Below are 21,946 nucleotides of genomic sequence, written 5' to 3'. Positions count from 1 at the left end.
CACTTTATGTAGACAATCTGAATTTTACAAAATCACATTTAAATTTACAGTAAGTTTTTTGCCTTCTGAAAGCCACCTTAATGTATACTTATGCAGGCTAACTTATAAAAAACAGGAGACTTCAGGTTAGGATTAATTCACTGTGGCAGGAATTCTAGACTTTCTTGTATAAAGTCCCTGATAGGCCCCCATCAAGGATCTGGGGAAAGAAGAACAATATTATTTGTATTTCCTCTTGCTTCCAAGCAGGTCAAATCCTAGAGAAAATCATCTAACTCTCACATCCATCCTAAACATTACGGCCTATGAGCACTTTGAATCAAAGAGAAACTGTGAATATCAAGTAAAGAAACAATTTTAAAAAATCAAAATGGTCTGTTAAACCTCCAATGTTTACTTTCCAAGATTTCTGAAGCCTACGTTGATGCAACTACTGTTTTCCTTTCTACACGTCTGACTAAACTTACAGTCAGTATACCTACCAGACCATTCGTTACCTGGACCAGGTTAATTGCATAGAAAGATTTCGACTATGTTTACATTTTTCTTAAATTAATTTTAAAAAAGCATAGTAAAGAGTCTGAGGACAAATTATTCAACTGTTTATCATACATAAGACCGCATGACTATAATACAAAGGGGGGTTCTTGTTCATTTAACGTTACAATACACACAGCAAGTCCGGACCGGATCTTACAATCTGCACACAGGTATTTAACCTTTTCCATGCTGTTTATGTTTACAATGCACAGAAGTCCTGTAACCAAACCGTGTAGTAAAGCACACAAAACTGGACTGTAACATAACACAGTATGCAGAAGCATTGGATTTTATGACTTCCTTTATGTAAATAGCGGTTTAAAAACTGCTTTCGGTTTTTGGTGCTTGCTAAGATGTGGCAACCAGCACAGAAAATGACCTGACCCATGTATCTTCACCTTATATTCCTAAACAGCAGTAACTACTGAATTCCTTTTGATATTGCTAGACTCAAGATGATGTCCTTTTATTCACTGTAAACTTTATGAACTACCGAGTTCAAAAATCCATCCACAGGCTTGACATTTAATTACAAAATAAATACGGATTTCCTGATTAACAACAAAAAAAATTTTTGTGGTTTATAAAAACTGATATTCCCAAGTTTCCATTCACATAGTTTTAAGCCTTTTTTCTTTTGTCACTGATTACATATAAAAACCTGCTCTTGTTCAGAAAAAATTGATCTAGTCAGCCACATGGAATTGACCCATAAAAAGTAATGTGGTGTTTCTGCTGAGTTGTTTTGAACAGGGTTATCGGCAGAGGTAGATTACTGCTTCTTTTCTAGGCTTCTTTGATTCCGGACAGGTAAATTCCTTAATCTTCATTCTCCCAACTCAACCGCTCAAAAGTTTAACACCATAGAATCGGTCAATTTAAAATGGGAACACAAATTTAGCAACTGCCAGACTGTGTTACATTAAGGCAGCGCAATCTCAAAACTAGGCACCTGTTAGACACCAGCCTGTTCCCTTCCGGGTCATGCATGCAAGTTTTGCTTTACTCGTGCTCATAGTTTGGACCTGTTGGTGCAATCAAGGTCTTGCTTTCAAGTTTACAAGTAGGTTAATCAGGAATACAAGAATCAACTGCTGGTTCCACAGCTTCTGGATCCAGTGTCCCTTTACCTTCAGAAGCCTGAACACATTTAGGATGTAACAGCTGTTGTAATCTTGAGTTAGATGTCAATCTATTATGTTCAGTACACAGATTGCTGTAAATGTATTGGCTATGGATTCAACAACAGTTCCAGTTTTGTTTAAGCAATAGTACAGCCATAATTTTCAACTGACATTTAAAAATGGTCTAGTTACACCTTGTGTCAAAGTGCAGAACTGCTACATTATTGGTTACAGACATCTATGTGCTATAAAAACAGCTTTGGTACAATAAATTATCAAAAAAGAAAATAAATTTTTGTAAAATTCACAGCATAATTGTGAGGCAAAAAAGCAGTCACATAAAATTCTGCATTTTTTTAAAAATGTTCAGGATGAACAGAAGACATCTTTGTGCAGAAGAAATGGTGGAGATACCACGTGCCGAGAAAAAGCAAAAGAAAAAGTAAAAAGCAGGAAGGGACACAGCTGTAGCTATTTCCATCAAAGCAAACCACTACTTCTGTGACCTTCAACCAATAAGGAAGTCAACTTTATGACACACGCAAAGTGACCTTGCAATACCTTACAATTAGTGGGTCACAAAAGTCTATTTTAAAAGAAAGGCCTCTTGAATTACCCATTCTCTGTGTTTTCAGCATTAAGGACTGTCTGCAAAAGCATGTCCAAAAGTGATTGCATCTGAAATGGTAGGCTCTTCTAACTTCGAGTCCAAATCCATAAGGCCAAAGGTTATCCCAAAGACCACCACTCAGACCTCCCCAGGACTGGCCACAACTGACCCGTTGATTGCTTCTCAGTGCACCTTGGTTAGGAGACCAGTCACGTTCCATTACTAGCTCACTGTGGCCTCAACAACGGGAGACCCACAGGATCCCAGGCAATTGCTGCTTTGCTCCTCAGTAGGTTCAGACAGGAGAGTTCTGATCCCGCCACTTAGCATGCTTACTGTGCCTTACAAACTCCAATACAACCGTCCCTTCCATACAGCTGAAGGTGATGTTTGTGTGAGCTGGAGGTCCCTCTTCCTTACAGTACTGCATTTCCGTGCCCAAGTGTGTTTAGAGGACTTGAAACCCCAAATATCCCACCCCCCACCCTAAACAAAATGAAAACAAAACAAAAACGGGAAGGAAAAAAGGAAAAACAAAAATGGAAGGAAAAACACCCTCATGGGGCCCTTTAAAATGCAAATTATGTGCAGTGCCTTTTATTTTAAAATTAGTTGGCAAATGATTAAGACCAACATCTGAACAACAACTTCTGTGGAATAGAAAGACAAAAACCCCACTATGACTGGGATGTGGCGAGTTAAAATGGGGGAGGCAAAAAGAGGACACCTCTGAGCTATCCGTGAAGATGGGTTTGGACATGGCTCTTTTAAAAACTTCACTGTCCCTTTGCAATCTTTCAAGTTAAAAAAAAAAAAAAGTCAGCTTTGCCCTCTTGTAGCGGTTCAGTGTGTTAATCTCCTTCTGATTCAAGCAGCTTTGCACTTTGTTTTTTGGAAAAAAACACCACTTCTATAAAAACACACAAGAAACAAACTCAAGTTTCAATTTAGTCACGAGCTAGCTACAGGACTCTGTTGCACACAAACTCCTGTCATGGGGGACTCTTCTCTATCAGCCCCTTGCCTCATTGTCAGATGTCCTTCAGTCATGTAATGTGCAGGACCTGTATTAGCAGAAAATTGGTATGTTGGATGTCCAGCTATGCCAGTCTCTTGGCGGGGATTGGAGTAGACGGTTAAATTAACGTCCATAGCTCCATTCTGTCCAAAGTCCAAGGTATTAGCAGCCACTGGGCGATTCTGGTAGGCCTGATTGCCTTGATTACCAGTAGAGGAGGAAGATGTAGAGGAAGAAGTAGTTGAGGAAGACAGGGATGTCATGGAGTGGTGACTATGGCCAACCTCCATAGAATCCTGGGTAGAGGAGCTATTTGTTGGAGAATTGTAGACCCTTGGCCTGGTCCGGTTGCCCAAGGCTTGTTGTCCATGGTGGTGGTGGTGATGGTGGTGGTGGTGATGGTGATGGGAACTGTTTCCATGGTGATGATGCAATGCATTCTGTTGAGGGGCTACATGAAAGGTCGTTTCTTGAACAGGATGAGTTTCAACAGTGACTTGTGTAGGAGCTTCAGTGCCTGACCAACCAATGGGAGCAGGAAATTGCTGACGCACCTGTAAGAACAGATTTTAAAACGATTAAGAGTACCATTTCCAAGCTTTAATCTTCGATAAAAAGCTACAACACTAGCATTTACATTAGTTAGAGAGAGGGTTTTGAAACTTTAATGTGTTAGACAGTTCTATAACACAAACTTCCAAATGTGTTCAAGAGTGAAAAATATTTTATTATGAAAGCTTCAATTTTTAGCAAGTTACACCCATACTCATATATTTTACTCGCCACTTTCTTTCCTTGGGAGCACTGTTTATGCCAGGGGTCAGCAAACAACTTCTGGAAAGGGCCAGATAGCAAATATTTCTGACAGGTCCAAAAGGCATTCTTTACTTTCCCCCTAAAGCTCCTCCTCTCTCCAATCTTTCCTGTTTTAATAGAACCACTAGTACCCATCTAGCTGCTCAACCATTCCTCCATCCAACCATCAGCAAGTACTACTAAAGCTACCTCCAAAATAGAACCCAAATCTGGCCTCTTTTCTCCATCTCCACCAAGACTGCTCTATCCTAGGTCACTATCATCTCTTGCCTACACTAATGTAACAGCCTCCTAAATCAACTCCCATCTTCCATCTTTGCCTTTTTCCAAACCATTCTCCAAAGAGTAGCAAGAACAGTTTTTTTAAAACACAAATCCAAATTAGGCAAGAAAAAGAAAAGTCATTCACATTGGAAATAAAGAAGTAAAATGGTCACTACCTGCAGATGACGTAACATTACATTATATGGAAAACCCTAAAGACTCCGTAAGAAAACTGTTAGAACTAATAAATGAACTCAATAAGGTTGCAGGATATAAAATCAATACACAAAAATCGACTGCATTTCTATACACTAATAATGAAACAGAAAAAGAAAACAATCCCATGTACAACTGTATCAAAAAGAATAAAATATCAAGAAATAACTTTAACCAAGGAAGTAAAGGACCTGTAGAAGAAGAAGGTCTGGAAGAAGAAGACACAAATAAATGGAAAGATAGTCCATGCTCACAGACTGGAAGAGTGTAAGAATCAATGTTGTTAAAATGTCCCAACTACCCAAAGCAATCTACAGATTCAATGCAATCCCCCACAAAATTCCAACATCATTTAAAAAAAAAAAAAAAAAAAAGAATAATCCTAAAATTTGTAATCCACAAAGAAACCCAAATAGCAAAAGCAATCTTGAGAAAGAAGAACAAAGATGGAGGCATCATGCTCCCTGGTATCTAACTATACTACAAAGCTATAGCAATTAAAACAGTACGGTACTGACATAAAAAAAGGCACATAGATCAATGGAATGGAAGAGAGAGCCCAGAAATAAATCTACGCATATATGGTCAATTAATTTATGACAAAGGAACGAAGAATATACAATGGAGAAAGGACAGTCTCTTCAATAAATGGTGTTGGGAAAACTAGACAGCCACATACCAAAGAATGAAACTCAACCACACTATCTTACACCAAACACAAAAATTAACTCAAAATGGATTAAAGACTTGAATGCAAGACCTGAAACCATAAAACTCCTAGAAGAAAACATAGGCAGTAACAAGCTCCTTGACATAGGTCTTGGTGATAATTTTTTGAATCTGACACCAAAGCAAAAGCAACAAAAGCAAAAATAAATAAATGGGATGACAACATACTAAAAAGCTACTGCCCAGTAAAGGAAACCATCAACAAAATGAAAAGGCAACTTACTGAATGGGAGAAAATATTTGTCAATCACATTATCTGATAACAGGCTAATATACAAAATATATAAAGAATTGATAAAACTCAACAGCAAAAATCCAAACAATCTGATTGAAAAATGGGCAGAAGATCTGACTAGACATGTTTCCAAAGAAGACATACAGATGGCCAATAGGTACAGGAAAAGAAGCTCAACATCATGAACCATCAGGGAAATTCAAATCAAAACCACAACGAGATATCACTTCACACCCATGAGAATGGCTATTATCAAAAAGACAACAAATAGCAAGTGTTGGTGAGGATGTGGAAAAAAGGGAACCCTCATGCACTGCTTGGTGGGAATATAAATTAGTGCAGCCACTATGGAAAACAGTATGGAGGAGGTTCTTCAAAAAATTAAAAACAGAACTACCATATGATCCTGCAATTCCACTTCTGGGTATTTATATGAAGAAAACAACAACAGTATCTTGAAAAGATATCATGTACCCCCATGTTCATTCACTTCAGCATTATTTACAATAGCCAAAATATGGAAACAACCCAAGTAAGTGCCCACCGATGGATGAATAGATAAAGAAAATAATCCAAAATCCATAAACAATCTGGCCAATGCTCATTTCTCCAACCTTTTCCTCTAGCCATCCTTCCTCTTGCTGCCTAAGTTCCTACTACACAGGATCTTCCTTCTATTCCTCTACCTAGTCAACATCTTTCAGAAGCCTCAGGGTGTTTGTACTTACTGTTCCCTTCTGCCTAGAATGCTCTGATTTCTAATTTCTGCTTGGATGATTCTTTCTCATCATTTCAGTTCCAGAGTCTTCCCTCACCACTCTGGCTAATGCTCCCCCAATTTCTGTGGCAGAGGTTCCAAACTGTCCTCAAAAAACATACTCTTCTTCCTGAGCATAAGGCTGCACTATGCTTACTCCCCAGCCTCCCCTGTACTTAGACATGGCCATATGACTGTTTTAGTCAATGGAATATGAATGAAGGTTCCTATGTTACAGCCAGATCTGGCCCACAAAATACATCCCAAGTCCTTCTGTCTGCCAGATGCAGCAGACAACTAGGCCCTTGGGGATGGGGCAGTCATAAGATGGTAGGAACCCAGGATGTGGGAGAGAGCCAACGCCACTAACCTGAATACCCACTCTGGACTATTACATAAAAAAGAAACTTCACATTCTTTCAGCTACCATATTTTGGGGGGTCTACCTGTTATCAGTTCGGCCTATCTGAATTAATACCTCCCACCCAACAAATCACTACTCTCTATTACATTATCCTGTCTTATTTTCTTTTTAACAGTTAACAGTACTTGAAATTTCTATTCATTTGATTCGTTTTATTTATTTTCTGTGTCACGGCAAAGCCTGTGTCTTTATCACCAGTGGCTAGCACAGATCATTAAGACCACTCACCTAAGGTGGTCTCAGAATCAAAATTCAAGAAAAACTATTGAAAATAATGCAGTAGAAAAATAGGCAGAAAGTTCTCAGAAAATATTAATGGTTCTTAAACTATGAAGCTACTTAAATTCATGGGAAGAAGAAGTAAGTGAAATGTAACTATACTCTGTCCAATGCCGGGCTTTTCAGTTCGGACTGATCCAAAGGTGATCACACTGACTGCTTCTCCAAACTCTGTTAGTGGGAGGCTAAACTGGTAAAACTATATGGAGAGCAATCTGGCAACAGCTATCAAAATGACAAACCACGTTACTCTCTGACCCAGCAATTTCACATCCAGGAACTCATATCACATATAAACTGCATGTGTGTGGATGATTTATATGTAGGGTTATTTATTACAGCATTATTTGCAGTAGTGAAAAAGATTGGAAATAAGCTAAATGTCCATTAATAGGGAACTACTGCAATGACTTGGAATATCTAAACAACGGAATACTGTGTGACTGTTAAAAACACAACAAAAAGAATGAAAAAGCTCCCCTATATGATACAGAAAGAGCTCCATAATATATATTTTAAAATATATGTAGGGCTTCCCTGGTGGCGCAGTGGCTGAGAGTCCGCCTGCCGATGCAGGGGACACGGGTTCGTGCCCCAGTCCGGGAAGATCCCACATGCCGCAGAGCGGCTGGGCCCGTGAGCCGTGGCCACTGAGCCTGCGCGTCCAGAGCCTGTGCTCCGCAATGGAGAGGCCACAACAGTGAGAGGCCCGCGTACAGCAAAAATAAATAAATGAATAAATAAATAAAAATATATGTAAAACATGTTAAAATAAAAAAAACAAGATGTGAAACAGTGTGCACGGTACGCTACCATTTGTGTACAAAGGTTAGGTGAAGGATATACATTTGTATTTGCTTGCATATGTATAGAACATCGCAGAAAGACTACATAAAACTAATAACATTAATTTAGAAACTGGGAGAAAGGGATGGAAGAAGGAAGGTCGTTCTAAAGAATTAGGGAAAGCCTCTGGCCGTGATATTTGAGACCTGAAGGATATATAGTAGTCACCAAAGAAAAGACAGAGGAAAAGCTTATTCCAGGCTGAGCACGGTCAATGTGAGAAATGTGAAAGGGAACATGGTATAAAGTCTGAAAAATGAAAAAAAAAAAAAAAAAAAAATTCCAGGAAGACCAGGATGAATGAAGAGGAGGAAGGATGCCTGGGTAGGAGCCAGATGACAGAAATCACTGAATCCTGTGTAAGAAGTCGCAATTTTTTTTTTAAGTACAAGAGAAAGCCAGAAACTGGTTGAAAGCAGGGGAAAGAGCTGGATCAGACTGCTCTACTGAACATTCACTAGGCTGCAGAGAAGAGAACAGAGGCGAACTGGTGAATGAAACTGGACGCTGGAAGTCCAGTTGGAATAATCTTTATAGCAAGATAAGCTAGAGATGATTGTACCAAGGGGGTGAAGTAGAGAGAACAGACACATATGTAGGATATTCAGAATCCATACTATTTACCATTGGATTCAAGGTGGGGGGTGAGGGAGAGAGGAGTCAAGAATGAACTCCCCAGGTGCCAGGTGTACGATCTGAGCAAATGGGTAAATTCAGGGCCACTTGTATTGATACAGATAAAAGGAGATGAGCTTTGGCGGAGGAGAAAATGATGACATCAGTTTATAGGATGCGTCTGTAGTGTTATGCTGTAGGGACTTCCAAAACGGTATTTATAGTCAATGATTAGAAATAAAGGTGTGGGGCTCAGGAGTGAAGTCTAGATCAGAAATAAAGACGTAAAGTGACCGACATCGAGATGGTAGCTGCAGTCATTGGTAAGAGCAGGTGAGGTCACTAGGAAGTGTTTAAGGTGAGAGACAGGACACAGACCACCCACGTTTACATGGCCGAGGGGGAGCAGAGAATCCGAAAAGGAGACAGTGAAGGAAGGGGGTGGGCTGGGATGAGGGCCATCCTGTCCGGGAAGGCAGAGGAGAGTGCTACAAAAAGCATGGAGAGGGGCTTCCCTGGTGGTGCAGTGGTGGAGAGTCTGCCAGCTGATGCAAGGGGCACGGGGTTTGTGCCCCGGTCCGGGAAAATCCCACATGCCGTGGAGCGGCGGGGCCCATAAGCCATGGCCGCTGAGCCTGCGCGTCCGGAGCCTGAGCTCCGCAACGGGAGAGGCCACAACAGTGAGAGGCCCGCGTACTGCAAAAAAAAAAGGCACAGAGAGGCCAGGGCTGTGTCAACGTGAGTGAGGACGAGAGAGAGACAAGTGACTGAGTGTCTGCCGGGCTCCTCAGTAATGACCACTGTGACTCCACAGGAACAGTTTCCTGAGTTGGGAAGCAGCCCAACTGGAGCAGCTGAAGACTTCTTAAAGGGTGAAGTAATAGTAGCAGAAATGTGGGGCGAGGAAGACAAGGGCCAGGGAAAGGTTCTGCTTCAGATGGGGGAGAGCTGGGGATGATCAGGTGCTGACGGGAAGAAGGCGAGCAGAGGACACAGGGGCCAGTGGCTGAGCAGGGCCAAGTCCTGTGCAGGTGGGAGGAGAGGGGCAGGGCCCGAGGTGGCTGACCCCAGGCAGGAGCTGCTGCCCCTGCTGACAAGGGGCGGGAGAAAGGGGACAAGCACACATGGCGGTGGGGCGAGGTGGCTGGTGACACGCAGTGAGGCGCTCCTTTCTGAGGACTGTTCCTTACACAGTGAGGAGTGAGGGAGAGCAGAGAAGGGGAGGCAAAGGTTTCTAGCAAGAGTAGGAGAGGGTGAAGCATTTATTAAAGAGAATGGGAGCACGATGCGATGACCTGAGAAACATGCAAGCTTGCCCAAGTAGATGCTGGTGACTACGAATTAACAGGGGTAATAATGCATCTACAGGTTTGCCTTTCTCCACCAGCACTCAGCTGCCCCAGTCCCAAGAATGGGCAGTGATATTCATCAATGTCCATTTTATTTCTCATTAGATGATATCCTTGCCTCTCACTGTAAACATCATAATGCAGTACTCAGTATGAATTTACTTATTGTTTTACAAAGAGTATTTAATAAATATTCTGACTACCATCATCTGCTTCACCCCTTAATTAGATCCTCTTTAACAAAACACCTTCAAAACAAAAAATGGAGGTGAAAATCAAACCACAATCTGATTCAGAATCTAGGACTATCAGTGACAGCAGATCACAAGAGGCAGCGGAGTGCAGTAATTAAGATCACGCACCTCGGAAAGTTCCCTAAACCTTGAAGTCACAGTTCCCAAAGTAAAATGAAAATCCAAACAGGGCAAGGCTCAAAATGCTGCCGGAGTAAACAAGATAAACACCTGGAGCAGCTGCTGGTATGCACTCAATAAACGGGAGCTATCTCTAAACACGGAGGGAAAATGTTGCAAGGATGTGTAAGTTAGAATTCCTTACAACCAAGGAAGCTATGAACCTTTTAGAGTAAATGACGTTATCATTCTAAAACCACTTGGCATCCAACACTGGTACGCCTGGGCACAGTGGAGGGCGTGAATGAAGGGCTGTGTGACCGCTCACCTGGGGACTGTGTGTCTCACAGTCCATGGCCTGGACAGCAGCTGTGAAGTGCCCGCCGCTGTGCCGATGCTGGTGCGTTGGGTCCGACCTGGCTCTCCCACTGTTGCTCGTCCCCGATGATCCACCTGAAGCATCACAACACGGTACAGCTTGTGAGTGTAAAGTTAATTTTGTTCAAGTATATACCCTAAAACTATAACATTAAAACGGGAAGTGAGTCACCAAAACAATCTGTATTAACCTGAAGTATACCAGGAAGGCTTCCAATTCTCTGTGTTCTTTCACATCAACCCCTGAACTAAAATATGACCAAGTTTGGTTAAGTCAGGGGAAAACTCAAGCATGTGAACCAAGTATTTCCATCTTAAAAACAATTTTAAAATTTGGCTAATAAGGAGTATTGTTTCCAAGCAGAATTTATTATACGCATAATTAAGTATTAGAGCTTTGGGGGAGGTGAATTTTTTTACTAGCCACAAAGAACAGGTTCGGGAAAAATAATTCCTCCCACCCATTAACAAACTTTAAAAAACTTTAAAATAACCCCCACTTTGTAAAGAAAAGAGGAAACATTTCAAAGCCTAATATAATATCAAAAGAACAGACCTGAGCTTGAAGATGTACTGGAGGTGGTGCCCGAAGACTGTGACTGCTCCATGGCAGGACTCGTGGATACACTATTACTTGTATTTGTACCTTCATCAGCTGTTTTCTTGAAAAAACTGTGCTGCAGGGCATAGTAAGGTTGAATTCGAGTTTTGGGGTCATAATCAAGCATCCTTAAAATGAGGTCTTTGAACTTCAAGTAGTCAGCTACTGTATGACCCGATTCCCCAGCACGACGCCCACCAGGTCCTCCTGTTTCTACTCCGAGAATATTATGAAGTTTGCGGGTTCCTGGTGGTTTATACTCCTAAAGAGAAAAAAGATAAAAAGGCTTTCTCTAAATCTGATGGAATATGTAAAAGCCTACATAATGTCAAATATGCTTACATGTATGATAATGTTGAGGCCTTTATTAAAAAGAATGCTTTATAGTTAGAGCCTCTATATTTTCACACATACTATTCCGAACACACTGTACTTAGGAGAAATTCAATTTTGAGACCAGAAATGACTATAAAGATCATCTAGCCCAGAGATCAGCAAACTATGGCCTGGCTCAGAGCCTATTTTTATATAGCCTCCACTATGAATGGTTTTCATATTTTTAAAGGTCGTAAAAAAAAAAAAAAACCAAGTAAGAATACTCAACAGAAGCCCACAAAGCCGAAACCTTTACTATGGGGTCCTTTACAAAGGAAGTGTGCCAACCAGTGGTTGTGAACCTCTTTTCTGCCCAATACACCTGTGAACTCAGGGGCACTTACTCAGTAACAGTGGCTCATTAAAGCTTTAAAGATCACTCCTAATAAAGAATCATGGGTCTAACCCTACCTGCTCATATGCAGATAAAAGAATCAGAAGTAAATTATTTATGCCTCATTTTATTGATAGAAAATATGTCTAATAATAAATTGCCTCAACATGTGCTGAGATTTTCTGGGAACTCATTTTAACAGATAACAGTATAACCTTTAAAATCCCTATGAATACTGAATTTATTCAGAATAGTATCACTGGATTTTTGCTTCTAGGTACAATGTAGAAATTCGCAAGAGACCATCGCTCTTACTCTAAAATCAAGAACAAGCCAGGCAGGCACACAACAAAATCACTGCTTTTTAAAAACCTATCAGAGAGCTGAGGACTAAAGAAACCAGATTAACTAAATTCTAGAAAATGAAGAGTCTTTCCTAGGAAAGAAGAGACTTATGGTGGGAGAAGGAGCAAATACCACAAATGTGACTAAGAAGAGTCCAGCCCAACTCCCAAACAACTTCTAACAGCCACGTGTGGCTGGGCCACAGGACGGGACAAGCAGACGACCCAGGGAAGGTCCCCCAGGGCGCTGCAGAGCTGGGTCCAGAGCAGCATTATGGACACAGATCACCCCGAGGCACCAAGAGTTAGCAGCGGGTTGCTGGCTGGGCAACAATGCATAAAAGATCTCTGCAGTTTCCAAACACCGCTTAAAACCTATGAAGACAGTGGAGAATAGAATCTAAGTCAAGCAAACAAACAAAACACAGCCCAGATTCAGCTAAACTACAAATGAAACTGACTCAGTCTCATCACACCAGTAGCCTGACAGAGTAAGCAGCATGCCTCTTTCTAAAGGGAAATAAGATTTACTTCCATCTCAACTGTTCTTAAATACAGCAAGTCCAACATACATATAAAAAATTATAGACACATGAAACAAACAAACAAAAAGGGTCCATAATCAAGTGAAAAAAATAGTAGAAAACTCACATATATAAATGATCCAAATGTTGAAACTGACAGACAGGTATTTTAAAATAACTATGGGGCTTCCCTGGTAGCGCAGTGGTTAAGAAACTGCCTGCCAACGCAGGGGACATGGGTTCGAGCCCTGGTCCAGGAAGATCCCACATGCCGCGGAGCAACTAAGCCCGTGCGCCACAACTACTGAGCCTGCGCTCTAGAGCCCATGAGCCACAACTACTGAGCCCATGTGCCACAGCTGCTGAAGCCCGTGTGCCTAGAGCCTGTGCTCTGCAACAAGAGAAGCCACTGCAACGAGAAACCCGCACACCACGACAAGGAGTAGCTCCTGCTTGCCACGACCAGAGAAAGCCTGCACGCAGCAACAAAGACCCAACGCAGCCAAAATAAATTAATTAATTTTTTAAAAATAACTATGATAAAAAGAATTTAGTTCAAAAGTTAGGTAACGTGTGGATAGACTGGGGGGGTGTTATTTAAAACTAGTTTTTTTTCTTTTTTTTTTTTGCAGTATGCAGGCCTCTCACTGTTGTGGCCTCTCCCGTTGCGGAGCACAGGCTCCGGACGCACAGGCTCAGTGGCCATGGCTCAGGGCCCAGCCGCTCCACAGCACGTGGGATCTTCCCGGACCGGGGCACGAACCCGTGTCCCCTGCATCAGCAGGCAGACTCTCAACCACTGCGCCACCAGGGACGCCCAAAAGTATTTTTTTTTTAAAAAGATAAATTAAGTGAAAACACTAGAACTAAAAGAAATGAAGAGAATCCATTTAATGGTTTTAACAGCAGACTGAGCTCAAGAGAAGAAACGCAATCAGTGAACTAGAAAGACAGAGCAAAGAAATTATCTAAACTAACACACAAAAAGAAAACAAAATGAATAAACCAGAGACCTCTAATAGTAAGCACTATAACATATATTTAATTGAATAATTAGCAGGAGAAGAGAGAGTGAAGCAGAACAAATATTTGAAAGGATGATGTCTGAGCACTTTCAAAAATTGATGTAAGAGATTAATCCACAGATCTAACAAACTCAGCAAACTCCATGGAGAATAAATACAAGGAAAACTATACGTAAGAACCTAATAGTCAAACTGCTGAAAAATCAAACATTAAAAAAAGCAAAAAAAAAAGAGGTTGAACGAAAAGATCTACAAAATTCATACCAGCTTTTATATGTCATGTTTGAGCGTGTTACCCAAATTGCTTGCTTCTTTACTCTTCTCTTCCACAGAAGATCCCTGTGCTAAAGGCATTTTCCCTCTTCGTTATATCCCCAAGTTCCTTTCTCAGCGTGAGAGCGTGCTAAGCACAGCTTGAGAAGACCTGAGCTTGCTTTCTAGCCCTACCATTCCTTGCTGTGGTCACCAAAGAATTTAATTAACACTCTTGAACCTCAGTTTTTTGATGTGTAAAAATGGAACTGAGAATATCTATTATTACTATCTATCATCATCTTCTTATTGTGAGAATCAAATAAAAACATCTTAAGTTATAATAATAAAAAAAAAAGCATCAAAATCAGCCAGGGGGAAGACAGAGAAATATTTCATAAACAATGCTTAGAAAAACCACTGACTTTTCTTCAGAAACAATGTAATACAGAAAACAATGTCATTAATATATTTAAACAACTAAATTTGTTTAGGTTTACGTAAACCTAAAATTCTATATCAATTTGTAAATTTCCATATCCATGGAAAATATCTTCCCAAAAATGAAGGTGAATAAAGATATTTTCAGATAAACAACTGCTGAGAGAATTCATCAGCAGAAGTTATTCACTATAAAATAAAAAGTTAAAGGAAGTTCTTCAAGCTGAAGGAACATAATACAAGATTGAAGTCAGGAACTGCAAAAAGAAATGAAAAATTCTATGGGTAAAAAGAAAAGAACTTTTTTTTTCTTTTGGGCTTGCAGGATCTTAGTTCCCCAACCAGGGACTGAACTCGGGGCCGCAGTAGTGAAAGTTCCAAGTCCTAACCACTGGACCACCAGGGAATTCCCAAAAAGAACTTTTTATTTTCTTTATTTTTTATGTACTTTTAAATCTCTTTTAAAAATCATTTTTAATTTAAGTAGTCAATGTGTTGTGAGGGTTATAACATATGTGTAAGTGATATATGATGACAAGAGACAGAAGGACTTAGATAAAAGCACGTGGTTATCACACGGTTTATAAAGTGATACAACATTTTGTTAAGTTCAACTGGTAAGTTAAAGATGCATATAGTAAAAGCAACACTAAAAATTACACACAGAAGAACAGCTAAACAGTCACTTAAGAAAAGGTGAAATAAAATACCAAAAAGTACTCAACTCAAAAGAAGGCAGTAAAGAAGGAACAGGGAACAAAGAACAGATAAAACAAATAGAATACAAATAAGACAAAAGTCTAAAACTCAAACCCCTGAATAATTAAATAGGTTAAATATTCATTGTGAAAGGAAGATACTATTTGACTAGATTAAAAAGGATGACTCAACTACATTTTGTATACAGAAATCATATTTCACATACAAAAGTATGAACAGGTTTACTACAGTAAAAGGGTAAAAAAACCACTATAAAAATGTTAAGAATTAAAAAGCTGGTATAGCTAGCGTAATATTAGACAAAGTAGACTCAAAGACAAAAATATTATTAGAGATAAAGAGGAATATTTCATGGTAATGAAAGACTGAATTTATCACCAAGTCCTAAAAATACTAAATAGGTATACCTATTAAGAGAGCTTCAAAAAACATAAAGCAACTAAAGGAGATGAAGACAAATCCAGTATCATCACTAAAAATGAACACTCCTCTCAGTTATTGATAAAACAAATATACACAGACAGACACAAAGTAAGGATGTAAAGATTCTCCAAGAAAGATAAGGCCAACAGGCCCATGAAAAGATGCTCAACATCGCTGATTATTAGAGAAACGCAAATCAAAACTACAATGAGGTATCACCTCACACCAGTCAGAATGGCCATTATGGAAAAGTCTATAAATAATAAATGCTGGAGAGGGTGTGGTGAAAAGGGAACCCTCCTGCACTGTTGGTGGGAATGTAAATCGGTACAACCACTATGGAGAACAGTACGGAGGTTCCTTAAAAACTAAAAATAGAGTTACCATATGATCCTGCAATCTGACTCCTGGACATATATCCAGAGAAAACTAATTCGGAAAGATACAAGCACCCCGATGTTCACTGCAGGACTATTTATTGGGTTGGCCAAAAAGTTCGTTCGCGTTTTCCCATAACATCTTGCAGAAAAACCCGAACTTGTTGGCCAACCCAATACAATAGCCAAGACATGGAAGCAACCTAAATGTCCACCGACAGATGAGTGGATAAAGAAGACGTGGGGTGTATGTGTATATATATAGCGAAATATTACTCAGCCATAGAAAAGAATGAAATAATGCCATCTGCAGCAACATGGATGGACCTAGAGATCATCATACTAAGTGAAATAAGCCAAACAAAGAAAAATAGATCACTTATATGTGGAATCTAAAAAAAAAAAGGAAAAGAAAAGAAAGATGCAAATGAACTTACTTTCAGAACAGAAACAGACCTACAGACATAGAAAACAAATTTATGGTTACCAAAGGGGAAAGGGATGGGAGGGATAAATTAGGAGTTTGGGATTAACATATACACACTAGTATATATAAAACAGATAACCAACAGGGACATACTAGATATTTTGCAATAACCTAGAAGGGAAAAGAATCTGAAAAAGAATATATATATGTATGTATAACTGAATTACTATGCTGTACATCTGAAACTAATACAACATTGTAAATCAACTACATATACTTCAATTTAAAAAAAACTTTTAAAGGAGAGTATCTTCATAAACTTGAGGAAGGTAAAGATTTCTTAGAATACAAAAAACACTATTCATTAAAAAAAAGATTAAATTTCCTGCTCATTAAAAACTACTACTAAGAAAAGAAATAGGCGAGCTGCAGTCTGAGAATACTGACATACATGTGACAAAGGACTTATATCCATTACATGTTAAAAAAAAGGAACTCCTACAGCTCAACAATTAAACATCCCAATAACAAACAGGCAAAAGACTGGAAAGATTATCACAAAAAAAGAAGATACATGAATGGCTAATGAGCACATGAAAAGGTGGTCACTATCATCAGTCATGGGGAAATGCAAATGAAAACCACTATATATACCCACTAGAATGGCTAAAATCAAGAAGACCAACCACATCAAATGGTGAGGATGTCATGCAACTGCAACTCTCATACCTGTGGGGATGCAAAATGATAAAACTGTGGGAAACTGTTTGCTCTTTTCTTATGAAGGTAAACACACACACACCCTATAATCTGGTAATTCTACTTCTAAGTAGTGAACCCAGAGAAATGAAAATTTAAGTGTACAAAAGTTGATACAAGAATGTTCCCAGTAGCCTTATTCATAATAGTCCTAAACTGGAAACAACCCAAACATCCACTGACAGGTAAATATAAATACAGTATTTCCATTCAATGAAATACTATGAAGCAATAAGAGGGAGTAACTTCTGAGACACAATATGGATGAATCTCCAAAAACAATGTCTGTTAAGTGAAAGAAACAAAGTAACAAATACTATACAGATCCCATTTACATGAATTTTTCCTATGAATAGTCAAAACTAACCTATGATGACAGAAATCAGAAACTGAGGGTGAGATGAGAGAAAAGGATATAAGAGGTGGTGGAAGTACTTACTCTATGCCTTGTTTTAGGTAGTGGATATATACTGTTGTATTTAAAAGTTAAAAAGGACACTTGAAATACTCATCTTACTGTATATAAATTATACTTCAACAAAACAGTATCATTTATACTCTTAATTCTTCATCCCCCTTCCCCACCAAAGGAAAAAAATAGATAGTAGGTATGGATTTCGTTACTAGGAAGCTAAAATGGGCCCTTGAAACATAAAATGAGAAATTAAAAATAAAATCACTAAGGAAATAAAGCAAACAAATATACCCAATGATAGTGCATGCACACCTGTTTATACTTATGGTTAAAATCCCTAGTGCATTGTTACAATGTAACCATTTGGTTATGGATTTGATTTTTTTGTTGCTGAAAATTTATTTCTATTCAAAGAGAAGTAATTTACACTTTAAAAAATAAAGTTTCTTAAGTCAGCTGCTTAATTGCAGCTAAAGAAAACCTCAAATAATCTATGGTTAATTAATATGTATTAAATGTGGGTCAAGATACTCACTTTCAATTTTAAAGGAAAAGATTTAACTACTCTTTTCTGAAATGTCCCCCCTAAACAATTTAAAATAATTATACCTGAATTTTGGAGAAATGATAGGTTACAACTCATTGTGACTTAACTGTGGTTTTATAAGGCAGAGATTAGGGAAATGGAATGAGATGAATGTTTCATTTAGAAAAAGGAAAAAAAACAGCAGCAGAAGAAGAAAAAAAAAACTTCAAAGTGGAAAAAGAAGTGGTAGCCTGTACTGCAGAGAGATAAAAACATAAAGAAGGCTTCACATCCTCCATGCTAATGAAAATCAACTGGTAGGAGCAACCTTGAATGCTGCAGAAGCTAAGGACTCCTAGGCTGTGTTTTGGTTCAATGGGAAAAGGGGCCATGACTGATAAAGCTATGTGGACAAAGGCAAAAGGATTCAGGATGTCTGCTTGGTATTTTCCATCCCTTCCTTATGGGGAGTAGGCATAATTTAGCTGCCAGATATTACAATGCCTGGAACTTCAGAGAATAAGGCAAAATGCAGTAAGTTACAAATCAGTTGTGAAAGATAGTTTTATATATATTATTTTTTTTAATATTCTTAAAAAGAAAACCCATTTGATATTAATAGTTAAGACTCCATAGCTGAAGGTGAATTACAGCACATAAGCGTCATCTTCAGTTCACTGGAAATGACACCTGGTGGCAGCATCGCTAAAACGCAAGGGCAAAATAAAAAGTGGAGCAAAAATAAAATCTAAGTGTTGAAAATGCAAAAACTACAATCACAAGGTGTCTGGTATATGTATCACATACAATCACAGATTTATAGATTATTTTCATCTTATACTAGAAACAAGCTAGATTACAAAACATATGATTATTTTCAGATATATAAAAGATGGAAATCAAGATGCAAAACTGTTATCATTTACTCTATTAATAAACTGACACAGTTTAGGTCTCTGAAAAAAGTTCTCAGATAAAAGAAAATTACTAAAACGTACCTAACGTGTTTAAAAACCTCACTTAAATTTTAAAGATTTTGGAGATGTGAAACTCCTGTTACCCAAGCTAGGAATCTGAAATCTATCAAAGGACCATTTAGTCAGTTCATATTCTTGTCACAAACTGCTTAAGTCAAGAATCCTTTTCTCTCATCTGAACTTAAAAAAAAAAAGCCATTTACTGCAATTATGACTTCCACTGTTCACAGCTGCAGTATTGTTAACTGTGTGACTTCACTACGTACTCAAACTATGAGAAACAAAGGTCAAACTTACTAATTCTACTGTGGAAACAAGGCATGGTGATTTGATCAGCTACCTCAAAAGGCAGACATACAGTTTCAAAATGAAGCCTTAAAGAGCACTAAGCAAACACTGGTCCATACAGATAGTTCAGGTCAAACTCTATAAGCAACTTATGAAGAAAATATATACCTAAGTTATCAATGGAACTACTGTTAATAACTGACTTCAGCAACACTGATTTCAAGTAAATACAAAATGCTCTATATAAAGACAGCTCAGTAAAAGAAATAACATAGGCTCAAAAAAATTATTTCCCTATTTTACCCGTTTTCCATCTTTGGTCTTCTTTAAGTTCCAAGTGCCATCTGGCAACTTCTCAAAGAACTTTCTTGCTTTTGGTGCTTGGTCAAGAATATGAGCAGGTGGAATACCCAGAACTTCCACTATTTTATTCATCTGATCTACCTGTATTAAAAATAAAAACAAAACACCTGTAATTTCTACTGTAGGACACCCTATCTGTGTTCATCCATCCATTCATTCATTCATAAATTAGAAATAAATAAATCGAGCATCTCCTGTGTGCTGGGCACTCCTCGGGGCAGTAAGCATAGAATAATGAACAAAAGAGATAAAGTCCCTGCCCTCCTTGAGCCCCACACTCCACAGAGGGGAGGGCACACAATGAAGCAAACACGTACCTCCATGGGATGGCAGGTGGTCATGGATACAATGGAGAGTAAGGAAATGACTGGAGGGAGTTTTAAAGTTTAAGTTTTGGGAGAATTTTAGTTAAATAATCACACACAGAGAAAAAAAAACCCAAAGGCTTAAAAGTGTGGACCCAATAAAAGTATTTTTTTTAAGTGCAGTTTAATTCACTCAAATACTGAGAGTCTACTGTATGCTGGAAACCATGCCCACTAGAACACAGCAATAAACAAAACAAAAATCCCTGCCCCAAAGTTTGTGTTGTAGAGGAGGAGATCACCAAGAAGCAAATACATAATAAGCAAATACATACCAGGTGACCACTAAGAACCATGGAGAAAATTAAAAGGGGATGGAGAGTGAGAAGGGCACTGCAACTTAAAATAGGGTGTCACGAAAGGCTTCCCCGAGAAGGTGACGTGAGAGCAAAAACATGAAGGCCGCAAGGGCAGGAGCAAGAGCACTCCAGGCACTGAGCAAAGAATGAACGTAAGGGCCCTGGTACAAGCCTGCGGTTCCTGGGCAGGACAGCAGGGAGAGGTGGAGAGAGAACAGGAGGCAGAGGGAGTAAGGGATCTTCAAGCTACTCAAAAGGACTCTGGCTTTCACTATGAGTGAGATGGAAGCCACTGAAGTTTCAGATGCTCCTAATATTGTTTAAGCCCATGAAGAAGGTACTATTACCTTTATATTATTTATTATTAAAAGAAAACTAAAGACACACTTATGGCAGCTCTGCCAAAGAGTAGCTCACTGGCTAGAGTGAAGTGAATTAAAAGGAAGGAGGAAGGGACACGTTTCTGGCACTATTTATTGACAGTTGTATAACCCAGTTCAAGTCATGAAATTTCATTAATCTTTCTTTTCTCACGTATAAATGAATGGACTGATCACGATCTGCAATGGTTAACTTTTCTTTAAAAAACAAAACACAACAGGATCCCACAAGCAAATAGTTTTAAAACCAATGAAAGCCCATTCCTGACTGTAAGAGAGCTTGGCCTCCCTCTCCCTTGCCCTCCCTCCTCCCAGGCACTGCCTCTGACCTTCAAAAATCTTCTAAGAACACAGAATAAACACCTGTGGACTCGCTCTGAAATTCTATAGTCCTAATTTACCCTGAATTATTCAGATCAAATATTCATCAACCCTACTAGTCATCATTCACTTTAATTTCAAATCATACTCTCAAAATTTACAGTCACGTTTACACTGTTTTTAGGGTGGTCCTCATTTCTTCATTATCATCTTTTTCTGTTCTTATACTTAAAATCTGTAAAATTTATACCAAAATACTTAACATTTTCTAATCTAATTTACTGCTCTCCTCCACTGGCAGATTGAAAGATCTCGCTTCCCGTCTCACAATTCTAAACTCACCGTTACATAATTGAAAAAAAAATTTAAATGGATAAAATAAGTTCAAAACTGACCTAACACTTGAATGATTAAAGTTGGTAAATAGACATCTTTTCCTAAAAACAACTTTCAGATTATACTGTCAGAGACTGAAAACAAAAACAGAATTTTTAAAGCGATCCATCATATACCTCATTGGCTCCACTGAACAGAGGTTCTCCAGTGTGCATTTCAACCAAAATACACCCAAGGGACCACATGTCGATAGCAAGGTCATAAGGCATTCCCAGTAGCACCTCTGGAGACCGATAAAAGCGACTCTGAATATATTGGTATATCTGAAATATATTTCAAAATAGTATTAATTCCAAAACAAGTTTTGTTTAACTGTGGTCAACAATGAATTAAGAACACAAGTCTAATATTAACAGCAAAAAATAACTGGGTTATTAGAGTTCCATTTACTGATTTCAACATTAGATTATGAATACCGTTTAAAGAACTAAACGTTTCAAGGGAGTGGTAAATCTGACTAT

The 21,946-nt window shown here is 38.8% G+C and overlaps 1 protein-coding gene across 8 annotated transcripts in view; it reads right to left on the bottom strand.

The window, feature by feature from the left end:
- Positions 1-585: 585 nt before the first annotated feature.
- Positions 586-21,946, bottom strand: part of DYRK1A (dual specificity tyrosine phosphorylation regulated kinase 1A) — a 144,888-nt gene continuing 123,527 nt past the window's right edge. For all 8 annotated transcript variants that reach the window (XM_024758150.1, XM_024758151.1, XM_024758153.1 and 5 more), the window contains 5 exons: positions 21,602-21,748; positions 19,665-19,805; positions 11,110-11,416; positions 10,504-10,628; positions 586-3,846 (listed from right to left, as the gene is read on the bottom strand). In XM_024758150.1, the coding sequence (XP_024613918.1) occupies positions 3,226-3,846; positions 10,504-10,628; positions 11,110-11,416; positions 19,665-19,805; positions 21,602-21,748 (1,341 nt within the window). In that variant the 3' untranslated portion in view covers positions 586-3,225. The remainder of the gene's footprint in view (positions 3,847-10,503; positions 10,629-11,109; positions 11,417-19,664; positions 19,806-21,601; positions 21,749-21,946) is intronic.

The sequence above is a fragment of the Neophocaena asiaeorientalis genome, unplaced genomic scaffold, assembly GCF_003031525.2.
Source record: "Neophocaena asiaeorientalis asiaeorientalis breed wild unplaced genomic scaffold, Neophocaena_asiaeorientalis_V1.1 scaffold45, whole genome shotgun sequence".
Classification (NCBI taxonomy): domain Eukaryota; kingdom Metazoa; phylum Chordata; class Mammalia; order Artiodactyla; family Phocoenidae; genus Neophocaena; species Neophocaena asiaeorientalis.
Note: the sequence above shows the minus strand (reverse complement) of the source record. Positions and strands in the feature narration are given on the sequence as shown.